Consider the following 16,012-nt stretch of genomic DNA (forward strand, 5'->3'; position numbering starts at 1 on the left):
TTTCTTTACATCACTGTTATGGATGTTTTTGGTGATTTGATACATACCTCTGAGGTCTTGTACAGTCACGGCTGTGATAATCTCTCTTGGCTCTGACACGCCTTTCTCATTTTGTGCCCTTACTCTAAATAGATACTGTTCACCTTCGTTTAAGGAAATAACAGTGTGCTCTAGGACTGTGGGTTTTAAGGTGACGACCTTCATCCACCTCTCGGTGCCAGCTTTGCAGGCCTCAAGGACATATCCTGTGAGTCGGCTACCACCATCGTAGAGTGGTTTTTCCCAGGCCAGAGTGACAGTTGATTTGGTGACATCGACCACTTCTAGCTTTGTAGGCACTAGAGGTACTTCTGAGACCAGAACTGCATCAGATGTTTCACATGGTTCCCCTATGCCATAAATATTTTCCGGCAACACTCGGAAATAGTACATGGTTCCTTCTACAAGTCCGGAAATTCGGTAAAGTGTCTTGCTGCATTTGGTAGTTACTGTTTTGAATGCTCTCATGGCAGCTTCACGTTTCTCAATAATGTAATTGTTGACGGGAGCTCCACCATCAATTGTGGGAATTTCCCAGGTAATGGTTACAGAATCTCTTGATACTTCTTTAACTCTCACTGAAGGACAGGGACCAGGAGTATCTAAAAAAGTAGAATGTAAGATTCATACTTATTTGCTGATTGGTTGGTAGATTCTGTTTTGTGTTTTTCAGGAACACGTATTCAACATGGTTTCTCTCTAGAGAGGTGACCAATCCTAGGTCAAGGGGTATTTTTTTTTTTAAGAAATCTACTCAGAGTGTAGTCAATTTTAAGACAAATACTTACCGTATACTTTAACAAGGACTGTTGCTGATTTCTTGCCAGATTGATTTTCAGCTTCAATAGTGTATTTTCCAGCATCGTACCGGTTAACTTTGTCCACAATAAGTAAAGAGTAGCTGTCAGTGGTGTCAATAATGGCCCGGTTTGCAAGGTCAATGCCCTTCTTGCTCCATGTGATGACAGGAGGTGGTCTTCCAGATACAGACACCATCAGGCGCAATGAGGCCCCAGCTCTGATGGTCACAGTCTTCTTTAAATCATCGGCAAGCTCTAGGTCTGGTATTTCTGGAAAGCAAATGTCAAAACTTAATTTATGAATAGGTGCAATGAGAAAAAAATTCACCTGAAAGCTTTTATTATAAATACCTAGTCTTTCCACGGGCTCAATTTCAGCAGTTGACTCGCTGTATTCACTCATACCCTTCGCATTCACAGCAGCAACCCTGAAGGAGTATTTCTGGCCCATTTTAAGCTCTGGCACAGTGAATTCAGTATTTCTTATTGTGGCATTGGTATGCACTCGGTACCAGTGATCGGTGTCTTTCTCTTGCATTTCAAGAACGTATCCTATGATGTCAATGCCACCATCATACATGGGCTTGGTCCATGCCAAACTAATGCTGGTCTTGGTGGTGTCCACAACTCTTGGAGCAGAAGGGGGTCCAGGGGTATCTGTGGAATTTAAAAAGGGGGAGTTCACATATTATACAAATAAGGAAGGTTTGAGGGTTTATATTTTTGGTTTTCAAGACTCACAAAGGCATTATTATTCCGCCCCCCCGCCCCGCCACCAGTATTTCAAAAGGTCTTTTAATAAGGTTTAGAGGGAAAAAAAACCCCCTGTGATTTATTAAAGTCAATATTTTAAAAGGTCTTTTTATAGTGTAGTAAAGGATTAAAATTAAAAAAAAAAAGGATTCATTAAGTTGTATCCTTATTGGCCATAAGAAATAGAAGTCACCTGATGATCTCTGCATCTTAACCCACAAGTATGTGGTCACCTTCCCTTTCTTCTGATTCTCCCACCCCCAGAAGAGTAAGGCATTTTTGGTTTTTGTCCACACTCACCAAGGTAATCTGTATAACTGGGCTCTTCTTATATTATAGGACAGTGCTGAATGCTATATCATTATTATTCATATTATTATTATTCAAATATCAACATCATTATTATTTTATTTAAAAAATTACATTTCTTTAGAAAGGTAAATGGTTTCTTCCCGCTACTTTGGCTAGCTATGTTGGATTCTTCTAGCTCCGCTCATTGTTTAAAATACGGGTTCTCAGGCACTTTCCCTTAGTCACTCAGCTCCCACAGGGTTAGTATCACTTGTCACCTCTGTGTTTCTACTGAGTACGCAAAGTGGTTTCCTCTTCTTCCACTATTCAGTCACAGTGGTTTATTCTTTTTAGTCAGGCTCAAACTCTGTACAAGGATTTGCCACTTATTTTTGAAGCTCTTGTGACAATTTTGTTAGGCACTTATTAGAAAACTAACCTTTATGCTCTTCTTAAACAAGACATCTTTTTTCTTTTTAGTAATTATTATCACTATGCCACATTTTTCCCATTCTTAGGAATATTCATAAAATAGATCTCTTTCATATTGGCAGTAAAATAATTTATTTCTTTCATAGACTGGAAAATACTGTGATAATTTTTAGCAATGTAACTGCCAACTTATCAATAGAAGTAGTGGTTAAAATGTTCTGGCCTAGCTATATTTAAGATCCCTCTAATAAGCATATGCTTTTCTAGATCATTCATAAATTCTAGAGGTTCTTGGAAATGGTAATATTGGAAAATTTGTAACATGGTTTTAATGGGCATTAGGTTTGTGTCTGATTCTTAGAACTCACATGATGGTTCTCGGCATGAGATAAAGTTGGAAGCTTCGCTGGGTTCACTGTTACCAGCAGCATTCACCGCGGTGACCCGGAATTGGTAATCACAACCTTCCATGAGGCCAGTCACCTTCAGCCTGGTATCATATACCACATAGTCTTTGTTGACACGTGTCCAGCGCAGGCTCTTTTTCTCACGTTTGTCTACTAGATAGTTGTTGATCTCATTACCGCCATCAGATTCAGGTTTTGTCCACTGGATGATGATATGCTCTTTGCCGGCCCCAACTTCTTCGGGTATGCCCGGTTGTGATGGAATAGCTGTTTATATTTTTATGAAAGTGAGGATGGTCAGAATTACACAAAATCACTATTGATAGGATAGTCCCCCTCGCTCCCGATCCCATAACTACCAACTTGTTTCAGAGTGTTAATACTCACTGAATGAGTTTCTGGCTACAATTGGCTCTGATTCAACAGGCACACCAGGGCCATATTTGTTCACTGCCCGCACTCGGAATATGTATTCATTGTTCTTGATGAGTCTGGTAACGACATGGGACAGGGTTGGGCATTCGCCTTCAACGATCACCCAGTTGAGCCTGCTAGTCTCTCGTCTTTCCACGATGTAGTGAGTTATTTCTGCCCCTCCATCTTCCTGAGGAAGGCTCCAGGCTAAAGTGCACTTTTCCTCTGTCACTCTGCTGACGGTGAGCTTTCCACATGGGCCAGGGGAATCTGAAACCGGTGTCAATGGCAAGCAGTGATTCAGATGTTTTTTTTCTACCCACACATGAAAATGCTATACAAACTAAAAGAACATCTGACAGGCTTACCAAGAACTTTGACCATGACAGACACGGCCTTGGTCCCACTGGCATTCTTCACTGTTAATGTGTATTTTCCGCTGTCACTTCTGTCACAGAACTTGATCACAGCAGTTGCACGCTTGCCTGTATACTGCAAAGAGACCTTTTCACAGAGATCTAGTTCCTTGTCCCCTTTGGTCCAGATAATTTTGGGTTCAGGTTTGCCACCAACTGCAGCATCGAGGACGAGATCCGAGCCTGCTCTGATGGTAACCAGGTCACCCTGTAATCTGGCATCCAGTTCAGCTTTGGGTGGAGCTGTCATAGACAGAATGGATATGAATAAATATAGGACCGTTTATTTTCACAAAAATTGTGATCATTTAAAAGGAGTACATTGATTATTATTTTACTATTATTATTATTATTATTTTTTACCATATTCATCTCTGCAAGTGACAGGGCCTGTGGATTCTGATCCTTTGCTAATTACTCCTGCTGCATTCTTAGCCAACACACGGAATTCATAAGTGTCTCCTTCACTGAGAGCAGTCACAGTGAAGAAATTGTCGGATACGATGGTATAGTTGCATTTTAGCCAGCGACCATCTCCAACCTCACTGACGGGCTTACGCTCTATGATGTAGCCCACCACCTTGCTGCCACCATCATAAACCGGGACAGGCCAAATCAGTGACACTGTTGATCTTGTGACATCTGTCACCTCTGGTCTTCCTGGTGCATCTGGAAGGGATGCGAAAGTCAAGTTAAAAAAAATACAACTCTGAATTCTAGTGTTGATGATGATGATAAACTAATGTACCCATTCAATTTTGATACATACCAACTGGGTTTTGAGCCATCATAGGTCTTGAAGCTTCACTGGCTTTGCTAACACCTGCAGCATTGAGTGCATATGTTCTGAACTGGTATTCAAGTCCTTCCACCAAACCACTCACTTTGTAGTTGCACTCTAAGCAGGGCACTTTGTTTTCTTTCACCCAAAGAATGGTGTTCCGTTCTTTCTTCTCAACCCAGTAGCCAATGATTTTACTGCCACCATCATGGTAAGGTTCTTCCCAACGAATGGACATGGCATTGGCGGACACGTGGTAGACTTCAGGTCTGGTAGGAGCACTTGGCGGGACTAAATACAAACAAAGGTATCAAATATGAATACAATTTTATAAAATTCAGGGGAAATGCTTAATAATGGAGTTTGAAATATTTTAATTTTTCTCACCAAACGGATGCTCTGCAATTATTGGTGCTGATTCTAGAGGCTTGCTGACACCAAATCTGTTCTCCGAACTGACCCGGAAAGAATATTCCATGTATTTTGTGAGATGAGTGACTTTAATCTGAGTGCGCTTGACACTGGAATTGACAAGCTGCCAAGCTGTTGTACCCGATTCACGCTTTTCAACTATGTAATTGGTAATGTCAGTGCCTCCATCATCTTTAGGTTCAGCCCATGACAGGACACACGATTCAGCTGAGACAGATGAGACCTCAATGGGGCCAGTTACTGGGCCTGGCCTTCCAATGACCACAACTGTGATGGTAAATGTTTTAACACCAGCTGTATTTTCCAGGGTCAAGAAGTATCTTCCAGAGTCACCTCTCATGCTATCCTTTACAGACAGGGTGGTTCTGTCTTTTGTTGTTGTGATACTCACTCGATCTGTCTCCTTAAGTCTCATTTCTTCAAGCTTCCATGTTACTTTGGGAGCAGGACGACCAGTGATTGGGACATCAATGGTAAATGTGCTTCCTGCTTTGCAAGTTATGAGCTGATTAGTAATTCCAGTGAGATCAGCAGTGGGCTCAATTTGAGGCTCCTTGATGATGACGGAGGAGAAGGCTTCCCTGGGTTCGCTGTAGCCAGCATCATTCTTGGCCTTCACACGGAATTCGTATTCGGTGTTCTCAACCAGGCGCTCCACTGTGAAAGTCATCTGTTTGGTGCGACCAGCCTCGACCCAGAAGTCAGATCCCTTTTGTCTCATTTCGAGAAGGTAGCCAGTGATCCGGCTGCCTCCATCATGGTCGGGTTTAAGCCACGCTAAGACTGCCGACGATTTGCTCGTGTCAATGATGTCAAGTCTCTTAGGTGGAGCGGGCTGTTCTGTGGCTATGATCGGTTCTGGCATTTCATAGGGTTCACCCACACCATACTCATTCTCGGCAGAAACACGGAAATAGTATGGAACGCCTTCTGCCAGGTCACTGACCTTGAGGATCTGACGAGTGCATTTTTCACTGATAGCCTGCCAGCTACGACGACTTGCTTCTCGTTTTTCTACCACATAATGATGGATTCGGGCGCCCCCGTCAAGGATAGGTGCATCCCACATCAGTGTAACAGATCCGCGGGTCACATCCTTGAAAGTGATTGGGCCAGGTGGGCCTGGAGTGTCTAGCACCTTTACAGTGAATGTGATTGACTTACTACCACTGTTGTTTTCTACGGTAAGGGTGTATTTCCCTGCATCATTTCTGTTGCAGTTTTCCACAGTGAGGGTGCTGAAGGAGTCTGTTGTGTGGATGTCAGCCCGAATGCTCAGGTTTGAGTCAGACTTGGTCCACACAGCCGTAGGAGTCGGTCTACCCTGGTAGGCAATGAAGAGGCGGATACTGGCCCCAGCTCTAACAATATGGGTCTGCTTGAAGTTTGCATCAATGTCTAACTCAGGAGCTGCTAATCGGTCAACTGCTTTAATTGCGCCGGTCACTTCGCTGCTCTCTCCTTTTCCGGCACCGTTGATAGCACTAACCCGGAATTTGTATTCTTCACCTGCTTGCAGATCAGTGACTGTGTATCTCGTTTTCACACACGCCTCTGCATTTACCTTTTGCCAGTCTCCTAAGTCAGCTTTGCACATTTCAATGATATATCCAATTATTTCCATGCCGCCATCAAACACTGGCTTAGACCATTCTAAACTCACAGTTGTCTTGGACGTGTCGGTCACCTTGACCACAGTGGGAGCACTTGGTGGGCTGACCGGCTCTCGACATTTGATTAGTCTTGAGATTCCGCTTGCAGGTCCCACTCCTGCTGCGTTTTCAGCCATGACGTGGAATTCATACTCGTTGCCCTCTATCAGACCAGTGACTTTGAATCTCGTCTCAGAGATTGGTCGTTTGCTGATCACTTTTACCCATCGTGTGCTTTTCTTTTCTCTCCTTTCAAGGATGTATTGTTGAATTTCGTTGCCACCATCTGATTCTGGCCTCGCCCATGTCAGGGTAATGCTATTGCCGGTTACATTACTAGGTTCTGGAGTGCCGGGGGCGTCAGGAACAGCTGTAAAATTAAGACAAATTAGACATGTGGATTGGAAGTTAATCTTACGACATGGTACCCCTTAGAAAAAAACAGATACTTACTGTATTGTATTTGAGCAACTACTGGGTCAGAATCAAGCGGCCTCCCAACACCAAACTTGTTAACTGCAGAAACACGGAATTGGTATTCATTGCCATTTATTAGTTTCGTGGCAGTATAGCTGTGGGCCTGGCAGTTATCCTCAATTAGTGCCCAAGCAAGTCTGCTGGTTTCCCGTTTCTCAATGATGTAGTGAGTGACGGGAGCACAGCCGTCATTGACAGGAGCATCCCACCACAGGGTCATCTTCTCTCCAGTGATGTTGGTGAATCTTATTGGCCCAACTACTTTTCCTGGTGTGTCTGTAAGAAAAGGTTCCAGAGTTAATTTTTCCTTGCCTCTTAAAGTGCAATCAGGCATGTCTATAAATTATAAATTATAAGTCCTATAAATTATAAGATTAAGAAGTCGTTTCAGAAGTACCTTGTACTTTCACCGTAATTTCTGCTTTTGAGGAGCCAGATGCATTTTTGGCTTCCACACAATATACACCACGATGGTCCCGGGTAGCATCTCTAACAAAAAGGCTGGTGGATCCTAGGACATCAGTTATTTCCATATTCATCTTCTTTTCAATTTCTATTCCATCTTTGAACCAAGTTACTCGAGGTACTGGCCGTCCCTGCACCAAAGCTTTAATTCTGAGGCTCTCTCCAGACTTAATAATGAGACCATCAAAGTACTCAGGGCCAAACTCTACAGTTGGTGGAACTATAAAAGATATATAAATAATATGCGTTAGTTTGGCTAGATTAAAAAGGTAAGCATGTTTTTCATTAGCACCATATCCTAGAGCCTGGAAGGGTAATGTTTATCCTGTGTTACCAAAGCCTTTTGTGAAAAGCAGGATTGAGAACTGAGAATCGAGATTATGGGGCAGAACATCTGCATGCTATGAAGTCATCCCCTTTTTATGTCTATCATGTTATTAATCTTGCATTGCCATTTGTAATTAGAAGATATTTATAGATCATTTACTTCTTAATGCTGCTGTATATTCAAACAAGTTCCTGTAGGTCATCAGCTGCACTTAAGCAAGGTGAGGACTGTATCACAAGGGTGTGCTGTATTTTAGTAACTTCAGAAAAGCTGGACAGTTATTCTTGAGAGTGTTTTTGTTATAAAGGACTGGAATTACAAAACCCAAAACTCCTTCCCATTTGTATACTATTTATATGGCAACAAAGTGAAACAATAACCATGTTAAAAAGAATCGATGCTAATTAGTTAATTTTTTTTCCTTCTTTTTATCTGAAAGGTAGAAAATCTAATTCACCCACATAACAGCCTGGGAAATCTGTATGAAATGGTGTTCCCATTCCCCTGTTACAGACCGGGGCCAAAAGTATCTTTAAAAAACGTGACTGCTCTTAAGCATGTTTGGCGATCAGTTGGAAATGCTCACCATTTTCGTCTCTTGTCATGATTACGCCAGAAGACTGTGAAGGCGGACTTATGGTACCGACGGCATTTCTTGCGATTATTCTGAACTCGTATCGGTCCCCAGGACTAAGTCCTGTGACTGTGTACTGACATTCACTGACGTCAGTAAAGTTGCATCTGACCCAGCGATCGCTCCCTTGCCGTTTCTCAATACTGTAGGCCACAATCTTACTGCCCCCGTCACGCAGGGGTGGATTCCATTTAAGTGTGATGGTTTCCCGGGTGACATCAATGTAGTCAGGAGTGCCAGGAGGGTCTAAAAAAGTATGGAAATTAACTCTGTCATTTCTGTAATCCATTTCTATCATTAATTCATTCACAGTGGAAGAAAAAAAATAAATCCCCCAAGCTAATTTTAATTTCATATTTTTTTGTAGCTAAGCTGTAAAAAGAACTTGAAATTATTAGACTGACTTAAAATCATTCCTTTTGCTTTACTTGACCAGCTCTTGAGAGTGGACAGAAGATAGGTGAAAGCAGATTAAGTGGAAGAAAAGCAGTGTGTGTTTGTAGTAGGCTATTCAGTTGCTGAATTAGATATATTCCAGTAATACTTAGTTACTTACCTACTGGAGAAACAGCTAAAGTAAATTTGCTTGGGTCACTGGGCGAGCTTAGGCCAGCAGAATTTTCAGCATATACACGGAACTGGTAATCTAGGCCTTCCATGAGTCCGGTAACTCTATATTCTCTTCCAGATATTGGTGATGTATTAACTCTTTGCCAGAGGATGCTATTTCTTTCCTTCTTTTCAACATGGAATCCAGTAACTTCTGAACCACCATCATAAACTGGAGCGTCCCAAGTTAGTGACATGCCATCAGAAGTCACGTTGTATACAACTGGCTTTCCTGGGGGGCCAGGAATCCTGAACTGATGTTTCGCCACAATAATGTTTGAGACAAGTGGCTCGCTGACTCCATATCTATTTTCCGCCCTAACCCTAAACTGGTATTCAGCATCTTTGACCAAATTAGGAACTTTGAAAGTTGTCCGGGCAACACTTGAACACACCATCTTCCAATTAGTTTGTGAAGTTTCCCGCTTCTCAATGCTGTAACAGGTAATTTCTCCTCCTCCGTCATCTTCAGGCACGTCCCAGGACATGATGACACTGTCAGCCTTGATTTCATCAAATCGAATGGGCCCTTTGGGCTTGGACGGTGGGCCAAGTGTGATGATTGTGATGTGATAGGCGTTTCTACAGACAGCATTATCGAGAATAAGGGTATATTTCCCTCCGTTCTCTTTCTTGACGTTCTTGATACTCAAAGTAATTTTGTTTTCGGTTTTACTGAAACGAACATGCTCGCTTTCTTTCAGTGGCAAACCATCTTTCAGCCAACTGATAGATGGTTTGGGTTTTCCTTTATAAGGCAATTCGAGGTGCACATTATGCCCAATTCTCACAGCGATCTGTGCCCCAGGGATATCTGACAGGTCAACTTCAGGTGTAATCACAAGTTCTTTCACTGTAATTGGCCCAATAGTGACAGCATCACTCAGTCCTTTCTCATTTTTGGCAGATACTCTGAATTCCAGGACTGACTGTTCCTTAAGTTGGGTAACTTCAATTTCACAGGTCTTACTTGTGCCAGCATGTGACCATGTTTGTTCGCCTTTCCCTTTCCTTTCCACAACATATTCTGTGATGATGCTACCACCATCAAAGTCAGGCTTGGTCCAGCTCAGGGTGACAGATGTCTTTGTCGAGTCTTTCACTGACAGATCACGGATAGGAGCTGGGACTTCAACAGCCTTCACTGGCTCTGTAGTTTCACAGGGCTCCCCAACTCCAATTTCGTTTTCTGCAAGAACTCTGAAGAAGAATGGAGTTTTCTCTGACAAATCTGTTACCTTAAAGGTTGTACCGGTACATTTGTGTGACACTGAAGACCATGTTCTCTTGGTGGCATCCCTCTTTTCAATGACATAATTGATTATGGGAGATCCTCCGTCAATGAGAGGAGGATCCCAGAACAGAGTGACTGTGCCTCGAGAAACATGTTTCACTTGTAGTTTCTGGCAGGCGGCTGGCGTATCAAGCACTTTAATGCTCACAGTGGAAGACTTTGCTTGACCAACGCCATTTTCTATTGTGAGAATATATTTCCCTGTATCATTGCGAGTGACTTGAGGAATGATGAGTAACGAAGATGAGTCAGTGTTCTGAATGTTGTATCTGGCATCACTGCCGAGATTCTTCTCATCTTTTCTCCATGTGACAGTAGGTGGAGGTCTGCCTTTGAAGGGAATCAACACTTGTACGTCTTCACCAGCTTTAGCTATAACAGAGGTTCTGAGAGCCACATCTAGGTCGATCTCTGGTTCCTCTGTAGACGTAAAATGGACATACATTTTGAATTTTAAAGCAAGAAAATGAATGATTTCCTAGATGCACTCTCATTAAAAAAAAAACAAAAAAACCAAACACAACCATATGAGTAGGTACATACCAAGTATATCTTTAGCTTGCACAGGTTCAGTCATTTCTATAGGTTCTCCTTGTCCAGCACAGTTTACAGCAGACACCTGGAAGTAGTAATTGACTCCAGGTGTCAGGTTCGATACCACATATTCTGTGGTTCTGACTTCTCCCTTGGTAGAGACAACAGTCCATTCCTCTTCCTCTCCTTGTCTCATCGCAACAACGTATCCAGTAACAGCACTGCCTCCGTCATAGACGGGTTTATTCCAGCCAAGAGTGATGGAGGATTTGGTTGAATCTGCGATTCTTATCTTAGCTGGTGGGCCTGGAGGGTCTGGAATGACCAGAATTACATTCAGTGATTACACGGTCATGTACAATTTAGGGACATGAAGGAGCCACAGGTGAAGATGCTGCGTGGATGAGCACTTACCGATTGGATCGGCAGCTTTGTAGAAGTCAGATGGTTCAGAAAATGGACCCGGACCAGCGGCATTTACAGCACAAACTCGGTATTGGTAGTCACTGTTTTCCGTTAGTCCGGTCACTTTCTCTCTGGTGTCACGGATAGTCTCCTTTAAGACTTTAAACCATGCTAGACTCTTCTTGTCTCTTTTCTCAAGGAAATAGCCGCTAACCTCATTGCCACCATCTGCAACTGGCCTGCTCCAGACAACAGTCATTGAATTCTTGGTAATCTTGGTTACCTCTGGTATGCCTGGAGGCCCAGGAGTAACTATTTAGAAAGGAAAAGGAAAAAATGAGTTTGAAGGATTGACATCACTGATAAATTCTACCTTTCAATCTTCAAATCCTATGCAAGAGTATTAGTTTCACTGACTGTCCTTTCCCTTGTGACAAAGATGATGGTGAGGGGAGAAGGGAGACAAAAGAAAACATTCTAAGAAAATCATTCTGAGAAAACATACAAGCTAGCAGATTAATTCATTTGAAAAATTTCAAACATTCGATTTCAGTTTGCTGATGAACTCATGTCTCACCAAAGGCATTCTTTGCTACCACGGGGTCAGATTCCAGTGGATCCCCAATTCCATATTTGTTTACAGCTCGAACCCGGAAGATGTATTCATTTCCTTTGATAATTTTGGTGGTTGTTATGATGCACTCTTCCAAATTTTCAGACACCATAGACCACACTACGCGGCTTGTCTCACGTTTTTCCACGATGTAGTGAGTGATTTTTGCACCACCATCATCCGCAGGAGGGCGCCAGAGAAGGGTTATTTTTTCAGCAGTGACCGTCTTAAATTCAATAGGACCACCTGGAGGTCCTGGTTTGTCTGTGAACGAAAGAATAAAACAATATGTCAGTCAGTACTTTTTAAAAAGCTACTAATTTAAAATTGCTAAGTTCTAGGCAACCAAAATATGACACTGGCCTATCAGTAACACCTACCAAGGATCTGTACTCTGATGGTGGCCGAGGCTGAGCCCATGGCATTCCTTAGTTTTAGTTCATAGCTTCCACTATTCAGGCGACTTGCATCTTTGATGAGTATAGACGCAAGGTCGGTGGTATTTTCGACACACACCAGTGCATTGGTTTGTAACTCTTTATCATCTTTATACCACTCAATTGTAGGCTCAGGTTTGCCAGAAATGCCAGCTCTGAGCTTCACAGATGTACCTGCTCTGTATTTGACAACCTCTGTATATTCTAGAGGCAAATCAATTACAGGTCCTCCTGTGGGAAAAACAGATGAGAAATATTTAAAAGATCACAAGGATGGGAAAAATAATTGCAACATCAAAGCAAGGTCATTGGCTTTTACTAAGTAATATCTAAGTATATAATAGTTCTAATTTTATTTACTTATTATTTTAAATATTTAAATTTTAGAAGCCAGGCTTCTAGCCAGATGGGGAAGAAAGGTTGTGAGGAAGCTCTGTCCTTCAGTGACACTGTAGTAATCACACAGGCACTTTAGTGCCTTTGAAATGTATTTTAAAGTCTATCGGGTGTTTAATTTCAGGGACAGAATGGGATACGGTAGTGAGAACATCCTCGAAGAAGCTGCATTATACCTTTTGTCTCATCCTAGGTTCTCCTTTCTTTTCCTCGGACTATCTCCTATTCTAGTTTTCCCTTTGCAGTTCACTGACATCCAACTTTGGGCTGTTCAAGTCTGACTCTTTAAGTCTGAATTCTTTACTCACAGAGTTCTATATGTCACTGGACAGTTTTTCTGCCAGGCTGCTTAGAACTTTTGAGAAACAGAACTAAATTTGACTTGTTTCACAGTCTCACAACAGTGTCCACAAAGCCTGATTCATAAAGAGCAGCCCTGGGATTCTGAGCATGAGAACAGGAGCGGATACTTTTGCCCGGACACCAGAGAGACTGCCTGAACACGGGGAGCTTTTAGACAAGGTGTCACAGGATACTTAACCCTCAAGAAATTTTAATTTTGAAACTGCTATGAAGTCCAGAATGGCCAAGTATTTTTTTTTTTTTTGGAATGACAACAATGTAGAGAGAGTCCTGTTGTCTCTTTGAATTCCCACTCCACACTAATGAGCTTCTCCATGTTAGGGAAGTTACATAAGTGCTCTGAACCTTAGTTCCTGTTCTGTTGAATGGGATAATGTTAGGGTTGTTAACATTAAGGGAGAGAATTCATGAAAAATACCCAGTAAATTTTAGCTACTGCTAATACTATTATTGTTAATGCCTCTGTTTAGTTTTTTGCTTATTTAAGTGGAATATTTTCTGTGCATTCAACCATGGTTTTAATTATTGACTCTGATAGTTTAAAATAGAAAAGGGAAAGTAGCAACTCATACAAAGCATTCTAACAGGTTGAATTTGGAAGGGACTTTAGATATCCTGTTGTCCAAATCTCACATTTCACAGTTAAGAGAGCAGGAGATACTAAGGAATTCTCCTGAGACTCCCAGCTGTTGTATATACTTTCTTCTAAATATCTAATTAAGGTGCATAGTAAAAGATATTCTATAGATCAGGACTAGAAAAAGTATGGACAAACATTGAGTTAAATTGCTTTTGGGATTCAAAGTTCTAAAAATGCTTACCATAAGAATCAATGCACGTAATGGGGCCTACAACCTCGGATGGATTGCTGACTGAACCAACGGCATTCCTCGCAAAGACACGGAATTCATACTGGGAATTCTGTGTCAAGCCAGAGATGACGAATTGAGTCTCGATAACATTGGTGAAGCTGGCCTTGGTCCATCGGCCATCTGGGAGGTCTCGTCTCTCAACAATGTAGCCTGTAATCTTGCTTCCTCCATCAAAAGCTGGTTGTTGCCATGAGAGGCTGACAGAGTTCTTTGAAATATCGGTGATACGGACATTTCTTGGAGGCTCTGTGGTAAGAAGAAAAGGCAGGTCAGTGGAACTTGCATCAACATTATTTTGCTTTGCAGAAATAAGATTTGCATTTTTAAGTAGTCCGAATCCTCCTCCCCGTGAAAAATACATACCACAGGCATCAATGGCTAGGACTGGTTCAGAAGGATGGCTGGGTTTTCCAATACCAGCAGCATTTTCTGCATATACTCTGAATTCATAAATAAGTCCAGCACTGATTGTTGTGACTTTGAAATGAGTTGTGCGGATGACCAACTTGTTGGCTTTTTGCCATAAAATACTGTTTCTGTCTTTCATTTCCAGGTGATAGCCTATAACTGGACTGCCTCCATTGGACACTGGTTCATGCCAGCCCACGGTGATGCTTTCTCGAGTAACATTAGTGACCCACGGTGTAGATGGCGGTCCAGGTGTTGCTACAGAAGAGAGAAATGCCTTAGGTTAATACAGACACTTAAAATATCTATGTAAATAAAAACCTGGGATCTTTAAAAAGTCTGCAACTTACTGTATGGTAGTTTGACAACCACACACGCTGAATCTATGTGATCACTGATGCCGAAGCGGTTTTCTGCCTTGATGCGGAATTGGTATTCTTCTCCTGTGGTCAGCTTCATGATTTTAATCGTGGTCCTTGCAACAGTTGTAGACACTTCAGTCCATACTGCCGTATTTGTCTCTCTCCTGAGTACGATGTAATTAGTAACTTGACTTCCGCCGTCATACTTTGGTGGCTCCCATCTGAGAGTCACGCTTTCTTCTGTTATATCGCTAATAACAACAGGGCCAGTTGGGGGACCAGGCCTGTCCAGTACAATGATGTTAATGAAAGCTTTGGTTGTTCCACTGGAGTTGGCAGCAGTGATCTCGTATCTTCCAGCATCAGTGGCAATGCTTTCTTTGAGATTGATGGTCAGGTTCTCAGCAGTAACTTCAGTATTAAATCTCATGGTTGCCTTTAGGGGGACACCATCTCTTGATAAGGTCACTTTGGGCAGTGGTTTTCCAGAAATTGGAATGTCAACTTTGAGGTTTGAACCAGCTCTCACGTATACAGTATGACTTGGGAAATTCTTCATATCAATTTCGGGTGGTTCTGAAAAATAAGCGTACAGTAGACGAAGGTGAAAAAGAGTCTCTAAGAATGAAATCAACACAAACCATCTGAAATTTTGCTTCTACATAAAATTAGACATACCTAGTTGTTCCTTAATAAGAACAGGAAGCAGAAGCTCTCTTGGGTCGCTCAGACCAGCTTGATTTTCAGCAGACACCCGGAAAAAGTATTCAGAATTCTCTCTCAGACCAGAAACAATGTGATGGGTTGACTTGACCACTGCACATCTAACCCAATTTTTCTGTCCCTTTTCTAGTGCTTCAACAACATAGTGTACAATCCTGCTTCCACCATCGTGTTCTGGCTTCAGCCAGGTCAGGGAAACACTATCTCTGGATACACCTGTTACTCCAAGTTTTTCCGGTGGGCTTGGCTTTTCTAAGAAAGTAAAACACCAGAAAAAAGGGATTATTACAACATTTTTTCCCAATGTGTTCTTTCTGCATTGTCAAAGAAAACCTTTAAATGAAGCCCACATTCTTCCTCTGATTTGAGTCTGTCTTGCTTTTTATATAACTAGTTTGGGTTCTGAGCCAAGCGAAGCTTCCCCAAGTTTTGTCATTACATGTCATAGTATGTGGTAGTATCCAAATTCCAAATTAAGTGTCAAGTGACTAGATTAAATGGTAAAATTTATCTCAAAATTATCATGGGTATTAAAGCAAGGAATAAGATGAACAATCTTCATAATACAATTTCTGCACACTCGCCATATATATGTGCAGTCAAATTCAGTTATATTTAAATTCAACATATATGATCTACTTCCAGCTTTGTAAATTTCCACATTTTTTTAATCAA

At 41.9% G+C, this 16,012-nt stretch overlaps 1 protein-coding gene across 1 annotated transcript in view; it reads right to left on the reverse strand.

Annotated features, from left to right (window-relative positions):
• The window catches only part of TTN (titin), a 269,891-nt gene that overhangs the window by 17,000 nt on the left and 236,879 nt on the right, over positions 1–16,012 (reverse strand). Inside the window, exons 294-314 of the mRNA XM_032856015.1 lie at positions 15,293–15,589; positions 14,603–15,190; positions 14,208–14,510; positions 13,794–14,090; positions 12,157–12,444; positions 11,741–12,040; positions 11,173–11,475; positions 10,768–11,073; positions 8,878–10,644; positions 8,274–8,567; positions 7,292–7,579; positions 6,871–7,170; positions 4,721–6,787; positions 4,322–4,624; positions 3,916–4,221; positions 3,505–3,795; positions 3,110–3,406; positions 2,684–2,989; positions 1,191–1,496; positions 828–1,109; positions 48–641 (exon numbers count right to left, since the gene is read on the reverse strand). Coding sequence (XP_032711906.1) covers positions 48–641; positions 828–1,109; positions 1,191–1,496; positions 2,684–2,989; positions 3,110–3,406; positions 3,505–3,795; positions 3,916–4,221; positions 4,322–4,624; positions 4,721–6,787; positions 6,871–7,170; positions 7,292–7,579; positions 8,274–8,567; positions 8,878–10,644; positions 10,768–11,073; positions 11,173–11,475; positions 11,741–12,040; positions 12,157–12,444; positions 13,794–14,090; positions 14,208–14,510; positions 14,603–15,190; positions 15,293–15,589 — 10,083 coding nt within the window. The remainder of the gene's footprint in view (positions 1–47; positions 642–827; positions 1,110–1,190; positions 1,497–2,683; positions 2,990–3,109; positions 3,407–3,504; positions 3,796–3,915; positions 4,222–4,321; positions 4,625–4,720; positions 6,788–6,870; positions 7,171–7,291; positions 7,580–8,273; positions 8,568–8,877; positions 10,645–10,767; positions 11,074–11,172; positions 11,476–11,740; positions 12,041–12,156; positions 12,445–13,793; positions 14,091–14,207; positions 14,511–14,602; positions 15,191–15,292; positions 15,590–16,012) is intronic.

This window comes from Lontra canadensis, unplaced genomic scaffold, assembly GCF_010015895.1.
Source record: "Lontra canadensis isolate GAN:19392208 unplaced genomic scaffold, GSC_riverotter_1.0 scaffold11, whole genome shotgun sequence".
Classification (NCBI taxonomy): Eukaryota; Metazoa; Chordata; class Mammalia; order Carnivora; family Mustelidae; genus Lontra; species Lontra canadensis.